Source organism: Aspergillus multicolor, assembly GCF_047715735.1.
Source record: "Aspergillus multicolor strain CBS 133.54 unplaced genomic scaffold BDW74scaffold_35, whole genome shotgun sequence".
In the NCBI taxonomy this organism is placed as follows: Eukaryota; Fungi; Ascomycota; class Eurotiomycetes; order Eurotiales; family Aspergillaceae; genus Aspergillus; species Aspergillus multicolor.
The window spans coordinates 155,797-180,460 of NW_027395986.1; the positions used below are offsets into that span (position 1 = coordinate 155,797).

The following is a 24,664-nucleotide window of genomic DNA, read 5'->3' on the forward strand; positions in this document are numbered from 1 at the left end:
AGATCAGGATGGGTAAATGAAAGAAAGCAAGAGAAAAAAGAGTGAGAGGAACGAAGAGGGGTAATAAATGGGAGGGTAGAGGAGAGGGTCAAAGATGAGAAAACCGACAGTGTTGGTGATACCGCATCACACAAGTCTTCACACGGCCAGTGTAAATGTGTCCTGTAGGGCCTCAAAGCTTTTAGATTGAATATGCTTTGAGCAGGTCATGGTGCATCTGTATGATGTTAGGGCTCAAAAAGCATGCTCTTCATGGAACATGATTAACCCCATCTTCCCAAGCACAGGGGCCTTAGCCTCCTCTACTCCCCACTTCTTTATCTGCATCCATGTAACCAGATGTGTCTGCTCTCATTTTCCATGATCCAGCAATGGTGTCGCTGTGCTTGAAGTGCTCGAGCAGGACAAATTCAAACCCAATCTCGAAGAGAGCAGAGCAGTCGGTGTTGATAAGACTGGTTGCCCGGCCGCCGCCACTGCAAGTGTGCAAGTTTCCGAATGCCGCGAATCGAGATGGCTCATCGAAGGCTAGCACAGGGCATTTAAGTACACCGCGAGACTGTTTTCGGTCGGTATTTCGCTCCGCGCGTTGCCATAATTGGGGTCCTAGCGACAGAGCAGAGCAAGTCGGTCCTTGGAATTAGGCCACGGTAATCAAAGCACTTGAGTATGCCAGACGCTGTGGTGAAGAGGCACTGAAATGCTAACAAGGCGCGGACTAGAGAGATTTCTAGAGTGATTTGAGGAAGCACCACGATGGGGTTCGGAGTCAAAAAATGATGCCGTTTTCCGCGTGCATGCGGTAGGCACACCCTCACATGTAAGACCTACCTTCATAACCAGCAGGAGCAATTCCGGCACAGTACCCCTGACCACCTACGTAGCATCCCCAACCCTCTCTTGATACTGCCTCCCAGCAAAAGCCCGATACCTGAGCGCCGAGCGCTCACGAAACACCTTCCCCCACCGAATAAACACCCCAAAACCAGACAGGATAACGCACGCGATAAGCAGAATCGTGACGAGAACGTACTTGAGGCCTATTGCGTCTTCCCAAGGTGTCAGCGCGAAAATGAAAGCCGTACTGAAGGTATTGCGGATGAGCGTTACGGCTACGAGGGCGGGGCCGATTATCTACGTGAACCGTTAGTTTATTCTATACCGTATGGTGCTGAAAAAAAGGTGGTATGTGCGCTCACCTCTCTGTATGAGTCCGTCAAGTACGTAACGACAAGACTGTTGATCGGTGTGACGCCGATGTTATATAGCGCCAGTCCAACGGCGATGATAATCCATGGGAGGCCTTGATCCAAGCCAATTCCGAACAGGAGAGCTCCGGCTGGAATGAACGGTAGGAACGGTATAACGCACCAGAGGCGGCACTCGGGCTCGTAGATTCCGTTCCGCCGGCGCGAGATGTAGATGATCCACCAGTCGCTCAGGGGTCCTGTGATGAGCGCGCCAATTGTCACGCCGATCATGCGTGGTAGGTGCATGAGGCCGACTTGGTCTGAGGTGAAGTTGTAGGGGGGTGAGGGTAGGAATGTAGACATCGTTGTTGACATGACGTCGCCGAGGCCGACGAGGATGCCGTAGACGAGGGCTGCAAATGTCATTGCTGGAATTGTTGCTAGGAGGAGGAGAGGCTGATATGTATATTGGAAGTAGGAAAAGTTGGAATCCGAGCTGGAGGATGTGGGAGTAATCAAGGCGAGTCTTCGCCAGTATGTCTTCTTTGGGACGGCATTGTTGATAGCGATGGGCGTAGATTCGACTGCTGGAACGGAGGGTGTCTCAATGGCATTGTCGTTGTCTGTTTTTTATCAACCACTTCTGTACTTGTCAATGTACCGTCGGCTTTGCTAGCTTCGCTGATACCAAGCACAGTCACAGAATCCAGAGCCTCCACTGGAGGAGAATACTTGGTCTCCTCATAACCAAACGCAACAACCAGCACCGCAACCCCAAAGACAACAACATTCCACCACCAAACCCACCTCCAGCCCTGTCCCTTGGCCACAAAGCCCGCAATCAGCGGTCCCAGGTACGTCGCAAACAGCCAGACCCAGACATAAATTGTATTCATCCTCCCGCGCTGATGCACGAAGAAGACATCCGCAATCGTCATCTGAGCAATAGTCTCCGCCAGACTCGCAAAAAAACATTGGATGACATTGACGAGCATCAGATCGGCCACCGTCTGCATCTTCGCAGACCAGACGCTCACTACTAGTTGAACTACTGTACATAGCAGATACAATGGCCGCCGCCCGAACTTGAGTACCAACGGGATGAGCACGAGGGATCCCAGACCCAACGCAGCGCAGCCGGCTGCGTAGCTATCGTTCAGTATCTCATTAGTATATCCGAGCTCTTCTTGCATAGGTGACCATGTTGGTGTGGGCGCATTGATGAATTCGGCGACGAGTGCAACCCAGAAGCAGACGAGACCTAGGTTGAGGTATTTGCGCCAGGCAGGCCAGTTAAGGGGGTCGTTTGGGTCGTTTGTCGGTTGGGGTTGGAGGATGATGTTGTTTCCCGATGTTGTCTTCTCTTCGAGGAGTACTGTGCCTGGGGGCCACATTGCGCTGTTCGTGCCAAATCCTGATGAAGACATTGTAATAATCGTTCAAGAATAATATAGCTGAGGGGGCAAAGTGAAAGGCAAGCGTCAGTTCAAATATATATCATTGCGATAATGGCCCGAGATTGAAACTCCCCAATTGGTTGTAACTTTAGGCATATCTCTGGAATGATACGAAATCGGTAGCTTATTTGCTCAAGCCTTGAAGCTTGTATCTATGCAATGTTGATATCAATGCGCCGGGCTTGGAGTAGTATAGAACAGGCGAGTACTCCAACTGATAAGGCCGTTGTTCGGCACAAGCCGCCAACAGAGAGGGCTGCATATCTCCCTGCTGATCCGCCAATCGCACAGACGAGATCCTGCTATAGCGAGTTGCAACCCCAAGGTTGTTGGAGAATGAGGCATCCGAGAGTCCAGGAGTGGGTAAAGATTGGAGACTAGATCTCATGGCGTGCTTGGTGGTGGGGTCACCGTCCCCAACTCTCTTTATAAGGTAAGCGTCTGCATCCTTGACTTCAACATCCAGCTCACGATAACAGTGTTCAGTGATCAGAACAGCGATGGTGAAGCCTGCAATCTCAAGCGTCAAGGAGTCGCCGCCCGGGAATTCCGCGCACCCCACGCGCTTCGGGTTTCCAAAAGAAGGCCAGTATTCACTATCGTACTGGCTCCAAGGCGTGCAGGGAGATTCACTGCTTAACTACCGTACGACGCCCGACCTTCCGTCATCAGCAGATATCGTGATTATTGGGTCTGGTGTAAGTGTCCTCAGCAAGTCGCTCTCCAATCTTCAGTGAATGACGGCTAACCTAGTATGACAGTTGACCGGGACACTGGCAGCTAAGCACTGCAAGGAAGCATGGCCTGAAAAGAGCATAGTGATCCTTGAAGCCCGCGAGTTCTGCTCAGGCGCTACTGGCCGGAATGCCGGACACTGTAAGCCAGACCAATGGCGAGGGTTCAGCGAGTACGAGAAGAAATTTGGTGCAGAGCAAGCTCTCAAGGTAGTGAAGACATAAGCTTCATCTAACCTCTGGTGTGCTGACACCTGGTTAGATTCTAGAGAATGAGCAGCAGACTTGGTTAGCCCTAGTCGAATACGTACGGCAAAACAATGTCGACTGTGATCTCTGGGTTGGCGATACGCTGGATGTGCCAACGACTCCGGAAGTCGCAGATCTCGCAAAGAAGAACTTTGCACGCTACCAGACAGCCGGAGGCAAAACTGACCATATCAAGGTCACGCATAATCCAGAGGAAGCGGCCAAGGTGGGTACCGTCTGACTGCTCAGGGCATCACTAACGACATCTGCGTAGATATCACACATCAAAGATGCACAGGCATGTTACGCCTGGTCAGCATCGACTCTCTACCCATGGAAGCTTACCGCGCATATTATGCGCGAGAACCTGCAAAAAGGCATCAATCTCCAGACGCGCACAAAAGCCATTGAAGTCGTCGGATCTCCATCATCACCAGGTAGATGGATCGTGAAGAGCGACCGCGGCAGCATTGAGTGCACCCAGGTCATTCATGCAACAAACGCATACAGCTCAGCCCTCGAGCCATCTTTGAGAGGCCTCATATATCCCTCGCCTCACATGTGCAACCGAATTATACCCCCCGTGGCATTTGAAGGATCCGAGGGCCTCACCAGCTCCTACGGTGTCCTCCTCCCAGACGGCTGCATGTTCAGTATCAATCCGCGATACACGACAGAAGGTTCAATTCTGTTCGGAGGCAGTAACCCCGGCCAGCCTGAGTTCGAAAAATGGCTTGAAGCGCACCCGGAGAGGGGGATAGACGATGGCATGCTGGGATTCAAGCCCATCACGGAGGCCGTGCAGGTATTTGCGGAGTCTCAGATCGTCGGGTGGAAGGCTGAGTTCAACAACAACGGCTGGAGTGGTATTATTGGGCGGGTAGGTGTCTTCGCTTCAGATACGACTAGAAACAGAAGCTAATTGTGTATAGAGTGCCGATGGGGTTCCCTGGATTGGAGAGTTGCCCGGACTGCCGGGGCAATGGCTTTGCGCTGGCCATAACGGACAGTAAGTTCACCTTGCATTACTCAGTCCAGATGGCTAACCAGAGCAGTGGCATGGCTCGCATCTTCACAGCAGCACCTGGGTTAGTCAAGCTCATGGGAGGGAGTTCATGGGACGATACACGACTGCCGGAGGTGTACCAGATCACTCCATCACGGGTGCAGCGACTGAAGCAAATCATTGAGGATGGAGAGATCCAATCTCGTCTTTGAAGTCAGGTGAGCTTGACGGAAGGAGCAATTGGATGGGCAGAGAGGAAGGAGGAGGCTGGCAGGGTGGCCGAGAGACTTTGCGCATGCTGATTCAGCTGTGTAAGACTGTGTATTACTCTGCATAAATTTGCTGCACTTGATCCTCTTACTCCATAATCTATGCAGGAAGACAAAGCATGACTATGACTGCATTGCATTACAATTAATCCATCCGGAGACATTATATCCCATTTTACCCATTGTACAGAGTCTGCGAATGTGCATATGCCTATCTAAGCCAGGCATCGAGAAAAGAAGTGCAAGACCAGACAATAAGGCCCAAGATCGCTAACGCAGGCGTTTCAGCCTCGAGCAAAACCTGGAGACGGACCCGGTCCATTTTAGCTGGGCAGTCTTCATTTGGTAGTAGTGACTTGAGCTCGCTGGAGGCCTTACCTGGGCTACAGCGTCAGCCCATGGCAGTCATCACTCAATTGACAACCATATTCCAGACTGAGAACACAATGTCCATTTTCAATGACCACGTACTCCCCACGAGTCTGAGACCATTCCATGTGCCGAATCCCGAGAATGCTACTGCCTATACAGCAGAGACTCTGCCCTACGGATGGAGTCGCTCTGCACTGCAATCCAATGGCACACCAGGCCGCCCCGCTCTGCTTCTGCTGCACCAATGACCGGCCACGACTCGGTAGGCATCAGCCAGCCCTGTCGAACGCCCCGTTGATCACTGATGATGGATCTCCATCTCATCTCATCTCCAACGCTGAGAAATCCCTTTCTTCTTTTTACCTTGTCTTCTTGTCTCGTGGTAGTATCTATACGAGTCTGTCTCTTGAGTTTGTTGTGCACTGTGTAGCGCAAGTCTAGCCGAGGGATCTCCGCACGTAAGCAGCACCTACACGAGCCTCAGCCAGATTGATATATGGCTTGATTGAATCTTGCCAATACCTACACCACCATTGAACACCGATATAGACGAATTGATGTACTATCACCACACCCCTTCCCCGGGGCCTCCCCCGCCTCCTCGCCCATCAAGCTGGGGCAGCCAGCACTGGGGCCCTCCACCACAATCATACAGGTGCGTCCTCTCCCTCGCCCATCTTCTGTATCTTACTAACCACTACACAGTCCCCAGTATACATCCCCCGCATACCCCCCGCCAAACCACTACCACTCCCACTCTCACTCCCAGCCCCAAGCGCAATCCCAATATCAGTACCCCCCACCAACCTCAACACCAACCTACTCGCACTCGCAGTCGCACTCGCCAGCCCCCTACGACCGGGACCCCAGATGGACCGGCTCACCAGCCCAGTCCCACTCGCCCTACGGCACGCCGCCACTGCCAGCCCGTCCACCGTCCGAGTCCTCGATGGCTAGTTTCCGCTCTTACTCTTACCCAAGTCCGTCTCTCTCTCCCCTAAACCCCCTACCAACCCTCCCTTCCTTCCACTAACAAAAGCCAGACACCCCACCCCCCTGGTCCGGCAATCCAAGCAACGCCAACCCCCCACCCCGCCCCCCAAGCGGCACACAACCCTTCGGCCACGGCGCGCCCTCAAACTACCACTTCCAATACAGCGCCTGCACGGGGCGGCGCCGCGCACTACTAATAGGCATAAACTATTTCGGACAGCCGAACCAGCTGCAGGGGTGCATCAACGACGTGACGAATGTATCGACGTTCCTGGCTGAGCGGCACGGGTATAGGCGCGAGGACATGGTGATTCTCACAGACGACCAGAAGAATCCGAAGAGCGTGCCGACGAAGGAGAATATTCTGCGCGCGATGCAGTGGCTTGTTAGTGGGGCCGCCGCGAATGATAGTTTGTTTATTCATTTTTCGGGTGAGTATTTCTATTTGTTTCTTGAGGTTACGGTTGAGGAGACGAGGGTTGGTTCTAACAAGGCTGGCTTAGGGCATGGTGGACGGACGCCGGATTTGGATGGGGATGAGGATGATGGTTTGTTTGCCTCTCTTCTTTTTACTGCTCTGTCTTGGTAATAGGGTGGAATTGACGGAGGCAGGTTTCGACGATGTCATATACCCCGTGGACTACCGGGTAGCAGGGCACATCGTCGACGACGAGATGCACGATATCATGTTCGTCCCTTGCCAGCTCTGACTACGACCTCCCACTTACATTGACAGGGTTCGACCCCTCCAACCAGGCGTACGCCTAACAGCCGTCTTCGACTCCTGCCACTCCGGAACAGCACTTGACCTCCCCTACGTCTACTCAACCCAAGTGTGTCTTTTACTTTCATCCCAACCCACCGTGAGACAGCACTAACATGGCGACAAACAGGGCATCCTAAAAGAACCCAACCTCGCCAAAGAAGCCGCATCCGACCTCTTCTCCGCCATAACCTCCTACGGCCGCGGAGACCTCAGCGGCGTCGCGCAGACGGCCATCGGATTCTTCAAAAAGGCCGCGATAGGCGATTCCGCAAGGCGTCGGACCGTGCGCACGAAGACGTCGCCGGCGGATGTCGTTATGTTTTCAGGGTCAAAGGATACGCAGACGTCGTATGTCCATCACCCACCTTTTATTCTTCCGATGCAAAGAATGACAACTAATGTTGACATTGTTTAGGGCCGACACGTTCCAAGATGGCGAAGCGCGCGGAGCCCTAAGCTGGGCATTCATCAAAGTGCTGCAGCGGTACCCGCACCTGAGCTATGTGCAGCTGCTGAATCTGATCCGGGCGGAGCTGGAGGGCAAGTATACACAGAAGCCGCAGCTGAGCTGTAGTCATCCGCTAGGTGGGTTCTCTCGTTGCTTTTCTTCTCTTGCGTGATGACGAAGCTGCAGTGGCTAACGGGTCTGGTTCCATAGATACCAATTTGTTGTTCGTGATGTGAGGCGTGGTAGGACGCGTGTGTTAAACGTGGATACACGTGGCTTCGAGTTTGGTTAGACTTGGATTTGGTTTTGAAGCCGCGTCGACGAGGCTCTAAAAAAACCGGCTCACTCGATCTGGAATATTCGAGAAGACGTATGCGCCATTGCGCGGCCAGCGGGCATGATCCATGGCCACCCATAAGCCTCATCCCAGTCGATGAGATCGGGGATCGAGACCTCGTCGTCGGAAAGGCCGATGCAGGACGAAGATGGGTACAGTCGTCAGCTTCACCTCGTTTTCCTGCCGAGGGGCGAAATCATTTTTTATACCTGGTGTTGGTTAGATTAAGGTCCGGGTACACCGTACTTGGATCCTGTCGCATGGCCGCATAGCCACTAAATCCACATAGAGCATTTTACCTCCGGGCCGAGTGGCCTTTCTTCCCGTCAATCTCCCCGTGCAAGAATGATTCGTCCACGACTCCTTCTAGAAATAACACGCATAAAACCATGGAACACCGTTTGAGAGACCTGGGAACACCGGATCTGACTCGGTGATCTCGATTCGACCTGGCAGTACACTGGCAGACCGCAGACGGGCTCGGCCATCGCAGTCGAACCCGTGGGCGAACTGGCTGGAACCACGGACGTCGCACCGCAGCGACCCAGGGCTCATGCACAAACCACCAATATTGCCAACAAGACAGCGGATAAGCCGATCCTTGCATTTCGTTCATTGCAGCTCGCACTACTCCGTGGAGGTTCAGGTAACGGCGTCGACTGAAATGCAATATTTACCTCGTTGTGACGTCAGGAAGAAAAGGAGGCGCCGGTGATCGGTCGATCCTAACTTCTCTTGACTCGTAGCGGATGGAGAATACGGGGTTCTCCAAGGGTTCAGCGTTCAGCGTTCAAAAACAGGGTCAGGAACAGGAACAGGGACAGAAATGTACCGAGAGGTACTCCGTAGCAGTAGCGACAGCGACAGCTCACGGTGTCCATGAGGTGGCACTATTGCCGTCAAGTCATGCGATCTGGAGGGTTAGTGAGTCAGGCACCTGCAGTGGCACTCCGTGTGGTGAAGCCGACCCGAAGAGGAACCAGACTGGTTTAAAATGGCGAAAAGCACGTAGGACGGCCAGCGCATCTCTGCAATACTGTAATGCGGAGAGACCGAGAGGGCAGAGAACTGGTGCGGTAATCCTCCGATATAGGACAGGATGATCAGCGTGCAGGCAGGAGGCGCAGTTATGTACCCCGTATCCCCGTCGCAGGCATAAACCTGGAGTATGGTGTAAACTCCGTCTCAGTTTCACTACTGTAGACTGTCACTGCTACCGTCACTGTCAGCGTCTCACTCTCAATCGGCCTCCGGATTCGGAACGTGCAAGCGACGCGCCGACGGCTGGCCTCAGCGCGAATTTCAGACATTTCAGGGCAGACAAGGCCAATAAGGGGCCTCTGCTGGGCACGCACTGGGTTCGTAGATTCCGGAAACCCGAGCTGGCCGAGCAAGATGAGACGATTGCGAGAAAAATGACGGGAGATGAGCTCTGGGTGGGGGTGTCAGAGAATAATGGGCGGTTATAGGCAGCCGGCCGGTGCTGCTTCTCCACAGTCTAAATCTCTGCTGGGACCGCCACGCTCTGACTCCAGCCGGCGTTGGCGCTGGCAGTGGCACTTGGCAGGTGCTTTTCTTTTTTTGGATCGGACAGGGGTAGAGAATATGAGAATGCTGCCTGTTTGCTTCAAGTTCAAAGATAGTTTTGTAGAGATAAAATGAACAGAGAGAATGCTGACTCCTCATCTCATTCTTGCCTGGTCAGCTGTTCAGTACTGAGCGTTAGCGACTCCGCCGGTTCCGCTGTGGTTCCACGCTCGCACTCGTCTGAGTATACGCCGGGACATACGTATGCCGTGCGTTAGCTACCCTCTTAACTCGACTACGTTCGAAGTTTATACCCTCTCTCCCCCCGGGGCACCTGGTCGGCCGATGCTCAGCCGCGTCATTTTCATGGTGGCATTGCTCTGGTGCTGCGAGTCAGACTCAGACACTGCCAGACACCGTTGAGGACCGCTGAGACAGTGTCTTCCAGCCTGGCATGCGGCAAATTCTGCATCAGGGAGACACCCGGTAGCAGCTTCAGATGGCTGGCTGGCTAGCTGCGACAGAGTACGGAGTAGTATCTGTAGACTAGAGAGGCAAGAGGAATCATCCTGTACATGTACGAGTAGATCATCTGTACTCCGTATTCCATGCAAGGTGAACCGAGATCCCTCACGCAGGCCCGCCAGTGAGAACTGCGCACTGGGGACGGACTGGATGGAATCGCAAGTTCCACACCCTCCCCTTGGTCCTGTTTTCCTTTCTTTTCCCTCGTCCAATGCTATAATTAATTTGTATCCCCCGGCGATCCCCTACTGCTGCCCTCTCTGCCCTTTTCCGTCAGTGCTGCGCGTTGGCCTTCATACTTCATACTCCTGCACATACTTCTACCTCTACAAGTCTACACATAATCAACCATAGACATACACCTACAGACATACACCTACAGACATACAGACATACAGACAGACATACATGCCGTTATAGCAATACCCAGCAGAGAAAATGCTCCCATCCGCCGAATCCAATTCCAGCCAGTCCTCCTTCGACAGTCCCATCAGCCAGTACCCTCCGCAGCAACATGCCTGGTACCCAGTGCCCGTCCCCCGACGCAGAGAACTCCCCAAGTTCCCACGCTTCTACTCAACGCCCCTAAACCAAGACCACCCAGACTCAACACCACTGCAAATCTACGGCCTCGAAGAGCGCGAACCTTCCATCGCCGAACGACCCCGCCGCTTCCTCCGCTTCTCCCGCGCCCTCGACGACATCAAAGAAGACTTCATCTCCCAGCCCAATCCCCGCAACACCGCCGAAGCCATCCGCGCCCGCCGCCAGTCCACCTTCTCCTCCTTCTTCTTCGACAACAACTCAAACCCAACCCTTAGCCTGAGCAGCAGCAGCGCCGGCCCAGCCTCCGCGTCCGCAAGTGTCTTCCACTCCTCGGGCGCTAGCGTCGCCTCCGGCTCAATCAGCCCGGATAGCGACGGTGCTAGCTCTGCCCGCCCGTTTCCGCCGCCGCCGCCAATCCCCGAGGACTCGACGGAGACGGAGTTGACAAGGCGGCCTACACTGGGGAGACGACTAAGCCGCCGGCTCTCGCGGCTGAGCTTTTCGCAGCGACGGGCGAGCTATCGGGCTGGAGGCGCCAGTATCTCCCAGCCGAATCTCATCGGGAGCAGTACGCAGATCTAGCCGGAGCCCAGCCGCCGCCCGCCAACTCCAACTCCAACTTCCAACTGGCCGACTACGGACCTGACCTGACTTATGCAGGGGTGCTGACTCCCCCTGCATCGGGCAGCCTGGCAGCCAGCCGAGTCAAGCAAACAACAATACGTCGACAAAACCAGGCGGCCATTCTCAATATTGTGATATACGGAGGATCTCAAACTGACATGTCATGTCATGGCATTTCCACTTTACTTTGACAAACAAACGAACCAAGGCTACCCACCACTCACCGATAATCAGCAGCGCACGCCCGCCACCATAATACCTATCCATCCCTCTCTGCCGGGCCTCTATTCTCGTCCGCTCCTTGCGCTCCCTACTCTCGCCGTTCCATTTTTATGTTTTTTCGTCATCAAAAGCACTTCGCATTTCTCGTCTCGCCCTCACTCTCGTCCTTGCTCCAGCCATTTCATTCCATTATCTCATTACTCGCGATTCAGCTGCATCTCCGGCGTTGGCATTTCCATTTTCCGGCTTCTTGGCTTCTTGGCTTGCTTTCTATTTTTCAGCACCTACGGAGTACTAACTCATTCTCCATCTCCAAGGCTCCTCCTCCCTTCCTTCTTCCCTTCATTTCTTCTTCTTCCATGTCATCATCCATTTCATCTGTCAAGCATTCATACCTACGTAATGACTGATTTGAACTTTGAGTTGATTTGAGTAAATCTATATTATTGTACATACTGCATCCAACCGCCTTCTCCGTTCTGCTGGTGGAGATTTTCTTTTTCATTTTCTTTACCTGTCTGCTTTGTTTCCATCATGTACAGCTGGGTTAGGTTAGGTTTATACTAGAGGTTTTTGTGTTCGGTCAATGAGATTGATTTACCAGGGTTTCATGTCCACGATTTCCACGGTTGAGCCGCCTGCTCGATTTCCCGTATCTTCCCGGTACCGGTACCGCTCAGTCATCAATCAATCCTCGCTGCTGTCCAAAGCTTCTCCATGCACAGTCGCTGGCGCCCAGCATCAGCGGTCATTCTAGCATCCTTTGTATGCGGAGCAGTGCACAGTGTACCATGATACTTAGAGCTGGCTGTAAAGCAGACGCTCGATATCCGCGGACTCGAATTACTTACTATACCCGGTGAAACAATGCATCCAAATTCCAGTCCCGTCGGGTGTCTTTGTTCGATGCGACAAGCCCAAACATCCTCGAGACGCAGTACTCCATGCATTGAATGGTTTGTTTTTTTGTTTTTTTTTTTCAATTCCGTTATGCTTGTCTTTGTTGGTCTATCTATAGAAGTGCTCTGGTTGGTAGTTGGATTTACTACAGTATGTCACCCAGAAGCTACTGGGCACAAAGGCGATGTTTCAACTCTAAATGGGCACTCGTTACTTGGCACAGATTTGGGTGCAAAATCTACATTATACCCTAGATTTTACTGCTTACAAGATCAAATGTTTGGTGATTAGGTGAAACTCGGTGTATATTGGATTAGAATAGAATAAGATAAGACCTCAGAAATATGGTGTACCAAGAGCTTTATGGCGGTTCTGTTCTTCGATGCGCGCCTGTTCCCTGCCGTGTCTAGGTTGCTTTCCTTGAATCCTGTAGACTAGATAGCTGTGAAATGCCCGAGAGTAGAATGATGACGCCAGCGAATATTAAAAGCCGGCTTAAAGTAACGAAAACAAAAACAAAAAATAGGCGACAAGTGTAGGTATAGTGAGACGTTTCTATCGTGAAAACTCCAAACTCCCTCCCCCGGATTGAAGAGATCGGCATGGAAGCGGAGAGACAGGGCCAGGGAGCCAGCCAGCCCATTCTAACCCCGCATGGTAAAACATGCACGGGGTCAACGGAGCCTTGTAGGTGTACCGTACGGGGTATGTAGAGCCGACCCCCTCCTTCTGGAAAGCTGAACCCGATCTAATCCGCCCCGGCCAGACCAGCTGTAGATTCTGATACGGACGCTGTTTATAACGAAATTCCCTCGAGGTCCCTCGTTACGATGGCTACCTGCGCTCGTTTCGCAGCCTCGGCGACTAGGCTGAAGTCTCGCAGAAAAGGTGCTGTCGCTGTGGGACCGCCAGTGCTACTTATTTGGTGTGGATAGTGCGTCGGATGTGTTTGTGACGGCGCCTGCGCCGTCTGCGTGGTGTTTTGATGGACTGCGAATTGTTGCGGTTGGCTGGTCGCCGGTAGCGACTGGGTTTGGGCTTGCATCTGGTTCTGCGCTGCGGCAGGAGTGCCCAGGGTATTGGAGGTCGAGGGCTGGGGATTTGAGGAGAATGTGAGGGTTGTAGCGGTTGTGTTGTTCATGTTGTCGGTGTAGGCTGGGATGTGAGGGTCGAAGCCAGGGTCGTCTAAAGGTGATCGCAGGCAAGGGCTCGTAGAAAAACCGGGTGCTGAGGAGGCTGGTCTGGAGACGTGGGTACGGGACGAGGAGGGAGTCGTGGAGGATGACGGAGATGACTGCTGGCTCGAAGACGAGGTTGAAGTGAGGCGCGGATACAAAGCAGCGAAGAAAGAGAGAAAAGCGAGGGTGGGTTGACCAAAGACTCGATACGAGTCGATGGGATCCACGTGGGGCGCAGGTCGGGTATACCGCGGTATGACGTTCGGCACCCTGGCCAATTTTCTCCGAGTCCAGTGGTCAGTCAATCTAATGTGGTGATGATGATAAGATGCCACTATGGGGTCGATAGTTTGTGCAAACCCGGGGACTAGCAGTGGTAGAGTGAGTTACCGCGGCGTTGATGCAAGATTAGGGGTTTGGCTCGTGAGATTCCAAACGCTGCACTGATCGACGTGCTGATTTTCCTCCAATCCAATCCGATGCTGCCCCAGCGTTCGTGCATTTGATACTTCAGGTGCTCAAAGTCCGGTTCATGAATCGAGACTTACTCGGAAGATTGCGCCATCCGAGACTTCACAGATCAACGATCATTCAGCCGTTTGGATAGCCGGACAAATTCCGATGCTTCGGAGCCCATTCGACCGGCGCTATCAGCCTTGATATTCTCTTCAGTGTCCACTGAGTACCCGGGCGATTGAATCCACCCAATCCAACGTATTCTATAGCCCACGACCCGTGCGAGGCTCAAAAACATCGACAGTACGACAATCACCCGCCGAGTACTCACAATTGATAGGGATAACTAAGCGACGGGGACGGAGTATTCCAGGTTTTTGCCTAAACGGTTCTTCCGCGCTTCCTGAAACGGAGAAATTTCGGCCGCGGCTCCGGCAATCTGGGGAAGCGCACGTGATCGCATGGTTTCTACAAGGTAAAGGGTCTGTTACCACCAGCTTACAAGAGCATTATTGATGCCTCTGGAAAGCTGTTAGGCTATGAGATAACCTAACAGTACAAACAACAAATAGCGATGTCTCCTGGCATGATTTACCTGCAGTCATTTGGATTTTCCCCATAGACTATATGCGAAATTCTGACAGAACCTGCAAGACTACATATAAGCATACACTCTACTATTGAATAACCGGGGTTTCTACTTACTGCATTAACAATTGTTGTTGACTACTATATGCTTTCAATGCGGCGTATAGTTTGGATAATGATAGAGCAGAGTGGACCCACTTCGATATGGCTGAAGAACGAGGGGCAGCCCCACCACGCGATGAGAATTCCTTTGCTTTGCTCAATCTGATTGCATCGCCATACCTTGCTGTATCTTGTTTACGGCAACCTACAACAATCCCTACTTGACCTACGCTTATAAAGACAAGCAAAAACACAATGGCAGACGATTTCGACACAGGCGACATGTTCCAGGACCCCGAGGGCTACTACCCGCCGGAGAAGGAGCCCTCGTTCGCAGAGCACAAGATGCTCTCGGGCAAGGTTGTCCGCGTGCGCCTGGTCGGCAGCCACCCTCTATACGTAGCTATCCCCATCCAGCATCGTTGCTTCGCGCGCTAACATCTCTATGGAGGGAAACATGCTCTGGAACGCCGGCCGCATAAGCTCAGAGTACATCGAGACGCACGCACCCACACTCATCGCCGGCAAGGACGTCCTCGAGATTGGCGCTGCAGCCGGCGTCCCCAGCATCGTCAGCGCAATCATGGGCGCCCGCACAACCGTGATGACCGATTACCCCGATCCGGACCTCGTCGATAACATGCGTCAGAACGCCGAAGCTTCTGCGTCGATGATACCCACCGACCCGCCGTCTTCGCTTCACGTCACGGGCTACAAATGGGGGAGCGATGTTGAGCCGCTCAAGGCGTATATACCGGAGGATACGAGGGCGAAGGGCTTCGATGTACTTATCATGGCGGATGTTGTGTATAGCCATCGCGAACACGGGAATCTGGTGAAGACGATGCAGGAGACGCTGAAGCGGGACCAGGACGCTGTTGCGTTGGTCATCTTCACGCCATACGAGCCGTGGTTATTGCCACAGACGGAGAGGTTCTTTCCTCTCGCCGAACAGGGTGGATTTACGGTGACTAAGGTATTTGAGAAGTTGACGGAGAAGGTCTTGTTTGAGGATGATCCTGGGGTATGTGCTGGCTGAGAACTCGGAAAGGACACCGCTAACAGGTTATAGGACGAGAGACTGCGAAGAACGGTCTTCGGCTATGAGCTTCGATGGAAGGATGACCAGCTATGATAGACATGATACCATATAAACTTGCATTGGGAGCTGGATAGACATCGCCAGAAAGATTTGTTGGTCCTCACTATCAATATCCGACTGTAACCTCTTACCTACACTTGCCGACGGGCTATCAGCCCTGAACGAACATAAAACGCCACACTACCCGTGCAATATCTCAATCTCTAAGCAACGGATCTCCTGATAACTATCATAAAACGAAAAACAAGTTTCGCTGTTAGGGTACAAGGTCAAAAGAACCAGTATAGTACCCAAAGGCGGTCAACACCAAACCCCCGCTCTCCCCGCGCCCGCGCCCGCGCAAGCGCAAAAATCACAGCAAAATATTATTGACCCCTCATCACAAAACATCATCGCCCACCATGCCAGTGCGTCTGATTCAATATATACTTACTTTATCCTGGAATGCTAACAAAACCTCACTACACAGCTTATCATCTTGACCGGCTACCCCTGCTCGGGCCTAACCCACCGCGCACACCAAATCGCGACCGGTCTAGAAGAAACGCAATCACAACTCTTCGCGAACGGAACAATCCCGCCAACCAAATCGAAATTCAAAATCAACGTCGTATCAACGCACGATAATGTCAATTATCCGCGGACGGTATACGACACCGCGCGTACGGAGAAGGAGGCGCGCGGTCTCGCTTACACAAGGGCTAAGCGCATGCTGGGAAGAGACAGCTTCGTGATCCTGGATGGGATGAACTATATCAAGGGATATCGGTATCAGCTCTGGTGCGAGGCCAAGGCGCTGAATACAACATGTTGCGTTGTATGTTCTTTTGCGTTCCCGGTCTCCATACGTTGGGTGAATGATTGCTGATGCTTGCTTGCTGGGTAGGTCCACGTCGGAACACCGGTCGACCAATGCGTCGCCAACAACGAGGCACGGATACAGAGGAAGAATGAGAAAGCATCGTCACAACCCATCGACTCCACGAACGAGAAGGAGAACGAGATCCCAAATCCAGAATCGAACCCTCCCTCCGAATCTACAACCAACCCCACCGAAGAAAGCGACCCCTACCCACCCGACCTCCTCAACAACCTCATCTTCCGCTACGAAGAACCCTCCATGCACAGCCGCTGGGACAAGCCCCTCTTCACAGTCCCCTGGTCCGACGCCGAACCCCCAATCGCCGACATCTGGACCGCACTAACCGGCATCGCGCACCCCGAGACCCTCGAGAAAGAAGACTCCGTCTCGGACCTTACAGCATCTCTAATCTCAACAACCATATCTCCTTCCTCCGCAGCTAGCACAACGACGGCCCGCACATCCCGAGGCGGCTTCTCGAGCAGGCCGCGCGCCGTGATAAAGCCGCACCAGGCGACCGTCGCCCCCGCCGCAAGCGACTCGTCGGCGCTATATAACATGGAAAAGCGTACGTCGGCAATCATCCAGGCAATTCGCTCGTTCACGCTCGCGAACCCCTCTGCGAAAGCGGCGCTTGCGGCGTCCAAGCAGCAGCAGCAGCAGCAACGACAGTCTCAGTCTTCCGCCGACGACGAAGACTTCAGCAGGCAGGAAGAAGGGATCCGGATCCCCGTACCGGAGTCAACGACGCCCGTCTTTATACCCTCCCACATCGCCTCGGCCAGCGTGACAGATGATCTTGGTGCTGCGGGCGGGATCCTTGCGCTCCCGCGGCTCCAGCGATTGCGCAGGCAGTGGATTACGCTGAACAGGGTGTATATTGGGGCGCCGCATGCGGCGGGCAAGGGTGGGGGTGGATTGAAGGAGGCGGATATCGGGGATGCGTTTGTGAGGTTTTTGAATGCGGATTTTGGGGATGAGGATGAGGAGCGGTAGAGCGTATGATTTGGTTTTATTACATGGATAGATTAGGGGTAGAACGACTGTGTAGCGGGATTGTTTACAGACTAGAAGAAAGCATCTAGATTACGATATCACAGCAAAGAAGTTTACTCAAGAAATTGTTTGATCATTTTTTCCATTGATGATATTGACAACCCGAAAGTAGATATAGCTAGATAGATAGACAAATAAATACACCAAAGCCGACACAGCCAGGAGGTGGAAGGCAAATCAACTGCATGCACACATCGACTGCATCGCACAAAAGATAGGAGATATGAAAAGAAAAGCCCGAAATATTCAAACAAAGTCTAACACGCGTATTGGTAGAAGCTATAAGATCCCGAAATGAGGTTTCCATCCATTCCGTCCTGTTTTGTCTGGTTGGTTGTTGGTGCTGTCGGTCGCGGACGCTCTCTGTCGTATACAAAATCGAAATCAATCAGATCCAAAAGAAATCAAACTCAAGCGACCTCTCTTTTTTGACGGCTCTTTTTTTTTGTCTTTCCTTGAATGGTGTTCAATGGCAAATGGAAACAGGAAGCCACCCCAAAGCGATAGAAAAGCAGAATACAGAATGATACAAAAAGTCAGGCGCACGCGGAACATTGCGATGGCGCGGAAGAAGAAAAGAAGAAAAGAAGAAAAGAAGAAAAGAAGAAAAGAAGAAAAGAAGAAAAGAAGCGCGGCGCGCTAGAGTCCTAGATTGCGGACTTCCACCTGCAATGAGGTTGGTTGTGGCCTGCCCTGGATAGCAGTCATGGCCAATTTAGTCCATATTGGTGTCTACCGGTCGGATGAGCATGGTATGCTTCCTATCCGACCTGGGTCAAAGAAAATCCCTTGGAAATAGACACGGGTTGCAAATTCCGGGCAATGTGAAAAGAAATTCGTGGGCTGTTCCGTTCAGCATTCATGATGGGAGGCGCAGTGCTCCCATAGCTGGTATTAGAAACGCTCCTATGCTCCATGGAATAAGCAGTCCTGACGGGCGATCCTTGTGAAGGAATAAGATATTTAAAAAATGGCTGCAAGCTTTGGACATCACCTTGCGCTGCCTCTGCCGATTCAAGCTGGGATTCCATTCGCGATCTGGGCAACAGCCTGGCTGGCTTGAGCCTGGCGGTAGGTGATGCCAAGGGTAATGAGTTCTTGGAGACTGGCATTGACCTTGTCATGCATGGCGGAGTCCTGGGGGCTGATGCTGCCGAGCTGCTCAAGCAGGCGGCGGTGGCAGTTGAAATAGTTCCGCTCAGCAGCTTGGATGTTCTGGCCGTGGTGGACAGTGGTCTGCTGGAGGGCCTTCAAGGGGTTGGTCTGAGACTGGGTGGAGCGAGTGCGCTTCATGGTCTGGGCACCACTGACTCCGGTGACTCTGCGCTTGCGTCCGGCGGTTTCCTTCTTCTTGGGCTGAGTGGTAGTGGGAGAAGCATCCGGGGAGCTGGGGCGCTCAGACGAGGCGTAGTCATGGACTCGTCTCATGTGGTCATAAAGGTTCCAGCGGCGGGGGAAGCCGTATCCGGGAATGGATCGATCACATCCTTCAAAAAGGCAGAGATGGGGGTTGTCTCCGTGGCCGTGGAGGCCGTGGGCTTCGCGCTCATGACGGAACAGGCATGCATTGGAAGAGAAATGAAGTTGGGCATCCATGCAGGTTGGAACCCGGCAGCGGTAGGGCTTCAGGTGGGAATCCAAGTATTTGCTGCTTGGGTTAGTCTCGTTTCAGCTGTGTCGGATCGCGTGGAACTCACTGGTAAGCACATTTCTGAGTAGTGGCTTGGTGGTTGCAAGCCTTGTCTCCAGTGGCAAATGGGCAGTAGTATTTTCCATCGGCGTGGGGGGGAAGAGAGTAGAATGGGTGGTCACGCGGGTTGCGCGACTCACTGCCATCCTTTGACCTTGGTCTAAGTGGCTCCTTGACGGGAAGAGGTGGGAAAAACTCGGCATCCTGCTTGACCTGTGGCTGGGATGGGGACAACTGCAATGCTGGCCTACGCGCACTCTTTGACGGGCGGATAGTCCTGCTGTAAGTCAGAAGATTGCTCGGGTAGACATTGCTGCCGAAATCAACTAACCTGTTGGGGTCCTGTTCGTTGAGGGGTGGTGTGAGGGGGAAAATCGGGTCTCCTAGGTTGATTCCTTGGGCTCCAACAGGGGTCGTTGTGACGTCTTTCAACATGGCATCCTCATGGGACATGAAAGCAGGGTATCCAGAGTGGGAGCAAGAGGACGTAACGGCAAAATCATTGCTCGCTTCCGTGAGTGGGGGAGAAACAGGCATGTTGAAGACATTGCCAGAGAAATGATCCATGGATCCCTGGTTATATCGGTTGTCCGAAATATTGGTGTTCCAGGCATCTCCGGCAGGAGAGCCGTGGTCGGGTGTGCACGACGGGTGAGTACCATTCTGGGCGTTGACATCATTTTCAAAAGCAGAGAAATCAAAAAGGGAATTGTAAGGGTTGAAGTCCTGCTTGGAGAAATCTTGCTCGCCGACGTCAGGAAGACCATGGAATTCGGAACCGGCCGAGTACATGATGTCGCTGGCGCCTACTCCGGAGTGGAGGAGAGCATGTTGTGATAATGAGAAAGAAAGCATCTGAACTGCGGGAGAATCAGGCTTGCTCGAAGCAATGGAGTTGCTGTCAAGAGAATCCACATCATTCATCGACCACGGCTTGTCGCTGTGGGCTGTACTTGAACACAAGGAGAAGCTATCCTGGCTCAGAAGCTCGTCATCCTGGGGTCTTGAGGCCATGTGTCCTGGGATATGCCTTGATTGGGAGTGGTCCATGTGAAGCATTGCTTGGGTCAGAGAAAGGTGCTCTGGGTCGGTCTTGATGGATGAGGACATTGTGAGTTTGTGATCCAGCAGTGTGCTGGGAGAAATGCAGTGACTAAAAGGAAGGCCGAGTCAGTAAATCTACATCTAAGAGTTGAAAACATCAAGACAAAAAGAGATCATGCGTCCGAGGAGCGTCCGAGATCCAATTGAGATTCCTAGATGAATGTTAGTTCAACTTCCAGAGGGCTAAGGCGCAAGGACACGAACCATTTAGGTTGAAGTCACGACATAATCCTCGGCCATCAGGTCAGGTCGTCAAAGGGTCGCATCAAGCTGGTCCATAAGGGGCGAAGTCATCCGGAATCCTAGTTGAAATCGGCGAGAACAAGAACAGAAACAAGTCTGCATGCTGTGATGGGATCCTAGGGTCATGTCGAGTTACTCCTGTGAGTTGAGTTCATTCCAAGGCTGGGACTGTTCCCTTGCAGCTGAAAGTCCAATGGATTACGGTTCATTGTTTGGGTACACGGGAGTGCAACAACATTAGATGCACGGTGAATAATCCTTTTTGTCGACGTCAATGGTCAGGCTACCACGTCAAGCATTCTCAGAAGATTGAAATCCAAGGCAAGGAGAGATCTGGGTCATATTCTGTGTTCTTCAAGGTCCATGTAGGGTTCCAACTCCGGTCGGAGTCTAGTCCAGGTAATCATATCATGTCATCAAGTAAAGGCCGTGAGGCAACCAGCGGTCCATCCAAGGCAAGGCAGTGTCCAGTCCTCCACCCCAGGTTTGGAGTGGTAGGCGATAAAAGTTCCATAGGTAGAAAGAGATGGTCCTAAGTGTCGAAGTGAGTGTGCCAACATAAAACAACACTCGTAGTGTCCAGTCTCGCAGCGGCTGCCGCAGACGAAATGGCCATGGCCATGATTGTCATCATTATTCTGGGTAACCGCAAAGCGGCACCATGAATTCCAGCAAGGGCAAGGAGACAAGTTCAAGAGATCCGGGGAATTGTTGCGAGAAGTTGTCGATGTTGGGGTCCAGAGGAAATCCAATGGCAAGCGGCGCGCATGTTGCAAAGAAAGAAAGCAAAAACGACGGGAGTAAGAAATGATCGAGGGGACTACCTGTTATGTGTCGAACCGCTCAGACAAGAAGCCTGGGAGTAGAGAAATAGAAGAAACAGAAACAAAATCCTATCCTGGGCACGGATTGGAATCCAATGGGAATATGTCCGAGGCTTATGTGTATCCTGAAGATAGATATCCACGGGCGAGACTGCTGAGAGAGAAGAAAACAAGACAGGAGTCCTTCAGAGCAGAGCAGAGCAAGTGGAAGATTTGGCTGTGACAAATCTGGGCAGGAGAGATGGAGTGTGATGAGAGGATGGTATATCGATGAATCAATCAATCAAGTCCTTGGAAGGCGGCAGCAAGGCACGGTGAGGTAAGAATGGTCGATCAGATCCTGGTTGAGAAGGGAGTTGAGAGGAAAAGGGAAAGTCGAGAAGGGAGGGGGAGTTGGGCAGCCTTATAGCGGCCGAGGGCATGGGATGACGGAGGGGCAGGCACCGCAGCACAAGTGGGGGCAGCCTCACTTTGCTCACTCTCCTCACCCTCAGCGTCTCGCGGGCTTGACGTGGCCCCGAGAGCGAGAACGACTGGTTCAGAGGGAACGGCTCGTCCCGATTCAGTTTCCTTGGACGAGGGAGCGGTGAAGCGGCCATGCCCCTATTGGCGTGTGGTCCCGACAGCATGATGCACTCGCAGCACAAATGAGGCTAGCATGAAACTATGGATCATGGCCGGATTAGCCCTGAGCCAGTCAGCGCGCCCCGCTGGCTCTGTGATGGTCGCGCGTTATTGACCTCCTTCATCCTGTGGCCCAGAGGCCATCCACGTCGACGCGCGGAACAAGGGACTGCAGGCTGGAATCTCACCGTCGAGATGTCACCGTGTCAGAGAGGCAGACCCCGCGCTGCAAGTCCATCACGCAGCAAGCCGGCAGCTGTCAAGGCGCGTAACAAAGTACCTCGCGGGAGGTGATGCATCGACTTTATCGGTTTGATTAACTTACGAGTCCTAGGGGCCGCTCGAGAGAGAAGCACGGACAGGTTGGGCAGCAATGCACCCGGAGCGTTCACTAATTTGGAAGATTTCGGAGATTTCGACTCAGGAACCAAGATAAAATTCTTCATTTTCTACCACTGACAACTATTTGAAAGACCTGCAGTTGCGTTCATTCGTCAGCTCATGGAACAAGCATCAAGCAAGTAGGGAAACAATGACGAAAGAGCAGTATCAGATAGATATGGTGATGGTACTGTTGTCGTTCATGAATTTTCAGGTGAACTATGCTTTATGGGTATGGTGCTCATCATAATAATGCAAACGGGGCCAGCGGCAATTTGCCAGCCTCACTGAAAAGGAGAATCAGGATTTGCTTTGCTTACCTTGAGGAAAAGGAGATAATTGATCGCAAAAAAGGAGGCTCGAGCAGCTGTCGGCTTTCATTAATCCGACTTCCAGCCTCGTTGAACAACAAATCGTGGCGACACCGGCGTCAAGACAAGACCAATCGCTAGCTATAGGGCTTCAGCCTCAAGGATGCGTCCTCGTGAGTTGGCTTCAGCCTTCAGCTTGCGTCAAGTTTCATCATCAACGTTTGATGGAGAGGAAAGTTCTTCGACGTCGAAAAGCGGATTTTGTGGAGGAAAAAGTGGAAGCGAGTCACGTGCTCGACTTGACCAGATGAAGGTGTGGCTGCAGTGTGGCTGGAACCTCTAGCACCAGCCTCGAACATGCACATCCGCGACGTCGAGGTCAGGCAATGGGCGATATCCGGGAGGCTAGCTCGTCGAGTTTCGAAGGGGAGCCTACTGATGAACTGAAGGCATCGCCTGATGAGAAGCCCGGGTACCGGGAGCCTCTACCGAAATCTGTGTTTAGCCCTGACTGTTCTCTCCCGCAGCCGTCCGCGTCTACTTCCGGCTCTCTGAATACGACGGGTTGCCCGTATATCCTCACGGAAGACGGTTGTTTTCCCTCATTACTGTTCGTCCAGGTATTGGTCCGGTTTCGAGTCTGTGTCACTGAATGCCCCGCAGTTTGGCTGCCTCTGAGATTCTGTATGCCACGATGCGTTTTTGGTAGCCAACCAAATCGTGGATTATTCGATTGTGGTGCTGGGGATCCCACTATGCCATCCATGTTCCGCTGGACTTGAATACCAAATCCAGATATTGTCTGTGAGGGTGAACCTAAAGAAGGTATCACGCAATGTCGAGGGCTTCCTTGATGTCCTAATTGGCCCTGCCAAAGCTGTGTGGTTGGCCTCCCCGCTACCGGGGAAGAAACCATGAAGTTCCCTTGGCTGTCAGCGACTTCTTGGTCATCGATTGTGAAACGTCGCCGAATAGGTGACTCTGTTTGAGGGATAATAGAACTGCTCTCGTTGGGTTGCCGAGGGTCCAGACCGCGTTCCACTGGAACCCAGTCCATCGAACCTGATAAAGCTCTATGCAGGAGTCCTTGTTCGTCGCTTTGGCGGCCCATCATGAAGGGTATTTCGGTTAGGTAGTCATGTTGAGGATCGTTGGACAGCATTGACAGCCTGCTCGCACTCCTCGTGCTTCTGGATCGACTGTTTCCGTTTCGAGGTATGTTCTCAACGTTCAAATTCTGAGTAGGACCAGACGAATCCCTATCGAGCAACATCGATTGCGAGAAAATGGCGCTAGGATGACTGTCTTGATTCACCACACCATCCTGTTGACTCGGCCCGACATCTCGTTCACCCAAACGACGTCCATCAATTCTTATTTTCAAGTTCTCCGGGACGTCCGCTTGGGCTCCAACGAAAGCTTCTCGGCGAGGTCTCGGCGGCACCGCCATCGACGAATTCAGCCTCTCATGATCATCCTTCGTAAGCCGTCGCCGTTTCCCGAATCTCTCAAGCTCTTCCTGTGGTGTGAAAGCCACTTGGACCGGCCGCGCCGCGCCCACCGCACCCCAGTCCGCTGTTTCGAGCAGTTGACGCTTTATCCGCTCCAAACGGTCGGGTGGCTTGGGGTGGGTACTAGGATTAGATGCTGGTTGAGATGGTAAGGGGAGCTCCTCGGTTATTGTATTACTGCTCTGCTATGAACCAGTCAGATCGCTACATCTTCAGGCGAATAGGTAGGTTCTTGCTCACGTCCAATCCCGCAGTAGCTGTAGTACCGTTATTGTTTGGCCCACTTATCTCATCTCGGCCTCGGTGCCGTATAACATTATTGAAGAGTGTGATCTGGTGAGGCCCGCGGTCTTTGCTGGCAGCACTCGTCTTCCCGAATGTTTGTTTGCGGGATTTGGCATTGATCTCCGAGTGGCGGCGAAGTCGGCCTCCTGTCCAGTTCATTGCGGTGTTTGATTAACACGTCT

At 52.7% G+C, this 24,664-nt stretch overlaps 10 protein-coding genes across 10 annotated transcripts; 6 read left to right on the plus strand and 4 right to left on the minus strand.

Moving 5' to 3' along the window:
• Positions 1-876: 876 nt before the first annotated feature.
• Positions 877-2,584, minus strand: BDW74DRAFT_188048 (uncharacterized protein; the record flags this gene model as incomplete). The annotated part of the gene is made up of 3 exons (XM_073731630.1): positions 877-1,134; positions 1,200-1,793; positions 1,829-2,584. 3 exons carry the CDS (start codon positions 2,582-2,584, stop codon positions 877-879), a joined length of 1,608 nt encoding a protein of 535 aa, XP_073579539.1.
• A 563-nt stretch (positions 2,585-3,147) lies between these two features.
• BDW74DRAFT_170583 (NAD(P)/FAD-dependent oxidoreductase) lies at positions 3,148-4,848 on the plus strand (the record flags this gene model as incomplete). The annotated part of the gene is made up of 6 exons (XM_073727190.1): positions 3,148-3,345; positions 3,409-3,591; positions 3,644-3,856; positions 3,905-4,510; positions 4,563-4,639; positions 4,686-4,848. 6 exons carry the CDS (start codon positions 3,148-3,150, stop codon positions 4,846-4,848), a joined length of 1,440 nt encoding a protein of 479 aa, XP_073579540.1.
• Positions 4,849-5,718: 870 nt separating this feature from the next.
• On the plus strand, positions 5,719-7,954 carry BDW74DRAFT_90650 (caspase domain-containing protein). The gene is made up of 9 exons (XM_073734038.1): positions 5,719-5,932; positions 5,983-6,257; positions 6,321-6,701; positions 6,774-6,818; positions 6,883-6,958; positions 7,007-7,103; positions 7,164-7,384; positions 7,452-7,621; positions 7,695-7,954. Exons 1-9 carry the CDS (start codon positions 5,835-5,837, stop codon positions 7,718-7,720), a joined length of 1,389 nt encoding a protein of 462 aa, XP_073579541.1. The 5' UTR covers positions 5,719-5,834; the 3' UTR covers positions 7,721-7,954.
• A 2,084-nt stretch (positions 7,955-10,038) lies between these two features.
• On the plus strand, positions 10,039-11,106 carry BDW74DRAFT_90726 (uncharacterized protein). Its single transcript, XM_073734040.1, has one exon. The coding sequence runs from the start codon at positions 10,312-10,314 to the stop codon at positions 10,999-11,001; it is 690 nt and encodes a 229-aa protein (XP_073579542.1). The 5' UTR covers positions 10,039-10,311; the 3' UTR covers positions 11,002-11,106.
• On the plus strand, positions 11,107-11,854 carry BDW74DRAFT_90727 (uncharacterized protein). The gene has a single exon (XM_073734041.1). It carries the CDS (start codon positions 11,212-11,214, stop codon positions 11,695-11,697), a length of 486 nt encoding a protein of 161 aa, XP_073579543.1. The 5' UTR covers positions 11,107-11,211; the 3' UTR covers positions 11,698-11,854.
• A 1,107-nt stretch (positions 11,855-12,961) lies between these two features.
• BDW74DRAFT_182402 (uncharacterized protein) lies at positions 12,962-13,306 on the minus strand (the record flags this gene model as incomplete). Its single annotated transcript, XM_073730246.1, has 1 exon — positions 12,962-13,306. One exon carries the CDS (start codon positions 13,304-13,306, stop codon positions 12,962-12,964), a length of 345 nt encoding a protein of 114 aa, XP_073579544.1.
• An 838-nt stretch (positions 13,307-14,144) lies between these two features.
• On the plus strand, positions 14,145-15,736 carry efm7 (putative nicotinamide N-methyltransferase Nnt1). The gene is made up of 3 exons (XM_073734043.1): positions 14,145-14,888; positions 14,941-15,513; positions 15,562-15,736. The coding sequence occupies exons 1-3, from the start codon at positions 14,745-14,747 to the stop codon at positions 15,622-15,624; spliced, it is 780 nt and encodes a 259-aa protein (XP_073579545.1). The 5' UTR covers positions 14,145-14,744; the 3' UTR covers positions 15,625-15,736.
• A 256-nt stretch (positions 15,737-15,992) lies between these two features.
• On the plus strand, positions 15,993-17,561 carry BDW74DRAFT_188053 (putative RNA polymerase II Elongator complex associated protein Kti12; the record flags this gene model as incomplete). Its single annotated transcript, XM_073731631.1, has 3 exons — positions 15,993-15,998; positions 16,061-16,408; positions 16,478-17,561. 3 exons carry the CDS (start codon positions 15,993-15,995, stop codon positions 17,447-17,449), a joined length of 1,326 nt encoding a protein of 441 aa, XP_073579546.1. The 3' UTR covers positions 17,450-17,561.
• A 962-nt stretch (positions 17,562-18,523) lies between these two features.
• BDW74DRAFT_182405 (putative C2H2 finger domain protein) lies at positions 18,524-20,309 on the minus strand (the record flags this gene model as incomplete). Its single annotated transcript, XM_073730247.1, has 3 exons — positions 18,524-19,157; positions 19,207-19,476; positions 19,531-20,309. 3 exons carry the CDS (start codon positions 20,307-20,309, stop codon positions 18,524-18,526), a joined length of 1,683 nt encoding a protein of 560 aa, XP_073579547.1.
• A 2,756-nt stretch (positions 20,310-23,065) lies between these two features.
• BDW74DRAFT_182406 (uncharacterized protein) lies at positions 23,066-24,641 on the minus strand (the record flags this gene model as incomplete). The annotated part of the gene is made up of 2 exons (XM_073730248.1): positions 23,066-24,382; positions 24,438-24,641. 2 exons carry the CDS (start codon positions 24,639-24,641, stop codon positions 23,066-23,068), a joined length of 1,521 nt encoding a protein of 506 aa, XP_073579548.1.
• Between the last annotated feature and the right edge of the window lie 23 nt (positions 24,642-24,664).

Coding starts and splice junctions, on each gene's coding strand:
- BDW74DRAFT_90650 (XM_073734038.1), top strand. CDS start 5,835: ATGTACTATCACCACACCCCTTCCCCGGGGCCTCCCCCGCCTCCTCGC. Junction 6,258..6,320: donor CCGCTCTTACTCTTACCCAA/GTCCGTCTCTCT, acceptor AACAAAAGCCAG/ACACCCCACCCCCCTGGTCC. Junction 6,702..6,773: donor TTTGTTTATTCATTTTTCGG/GTGAGTATTTCT, acceptor AGGCTGGCTTAG/GGCATGGTGGACGGACGCCG.
- BDW74DRAFT_90726 (XM_073734040.1), top strand. CDS start 10,312: ATGCTCCCATCCGCCGAATCCAATTCCAGCCAGTCCTCCTTCGACAGT.
- BDW74DRAFT_90727 (XM_073734041.1), top strand. CDS start 11,212: ATGGCATTTCCACTTTACTTTGACAAACAAACGAACCAAGGCTACCCA.
- efm7 (XM_073734043.1), top strand. CDS start 14,745: ATGGCAGACGATTTCGACACAGGCGACATGTTCCAGGACCCCGAGGGC. Junction 14,889..14,940: donor TCGGCAGCCACCCTCTATAC/GTAGCTATCCCC, acceptor ATCTCTATGGAG/GGAAACATGCTCTGGAACGC. Junction 15,514..15,561: donor TGTTTGAGGATGATCCTGGG/GTATGTGCTGGC, acceptor AACAGGTTATAG/GACGAGAGACTGCGAAGAAC.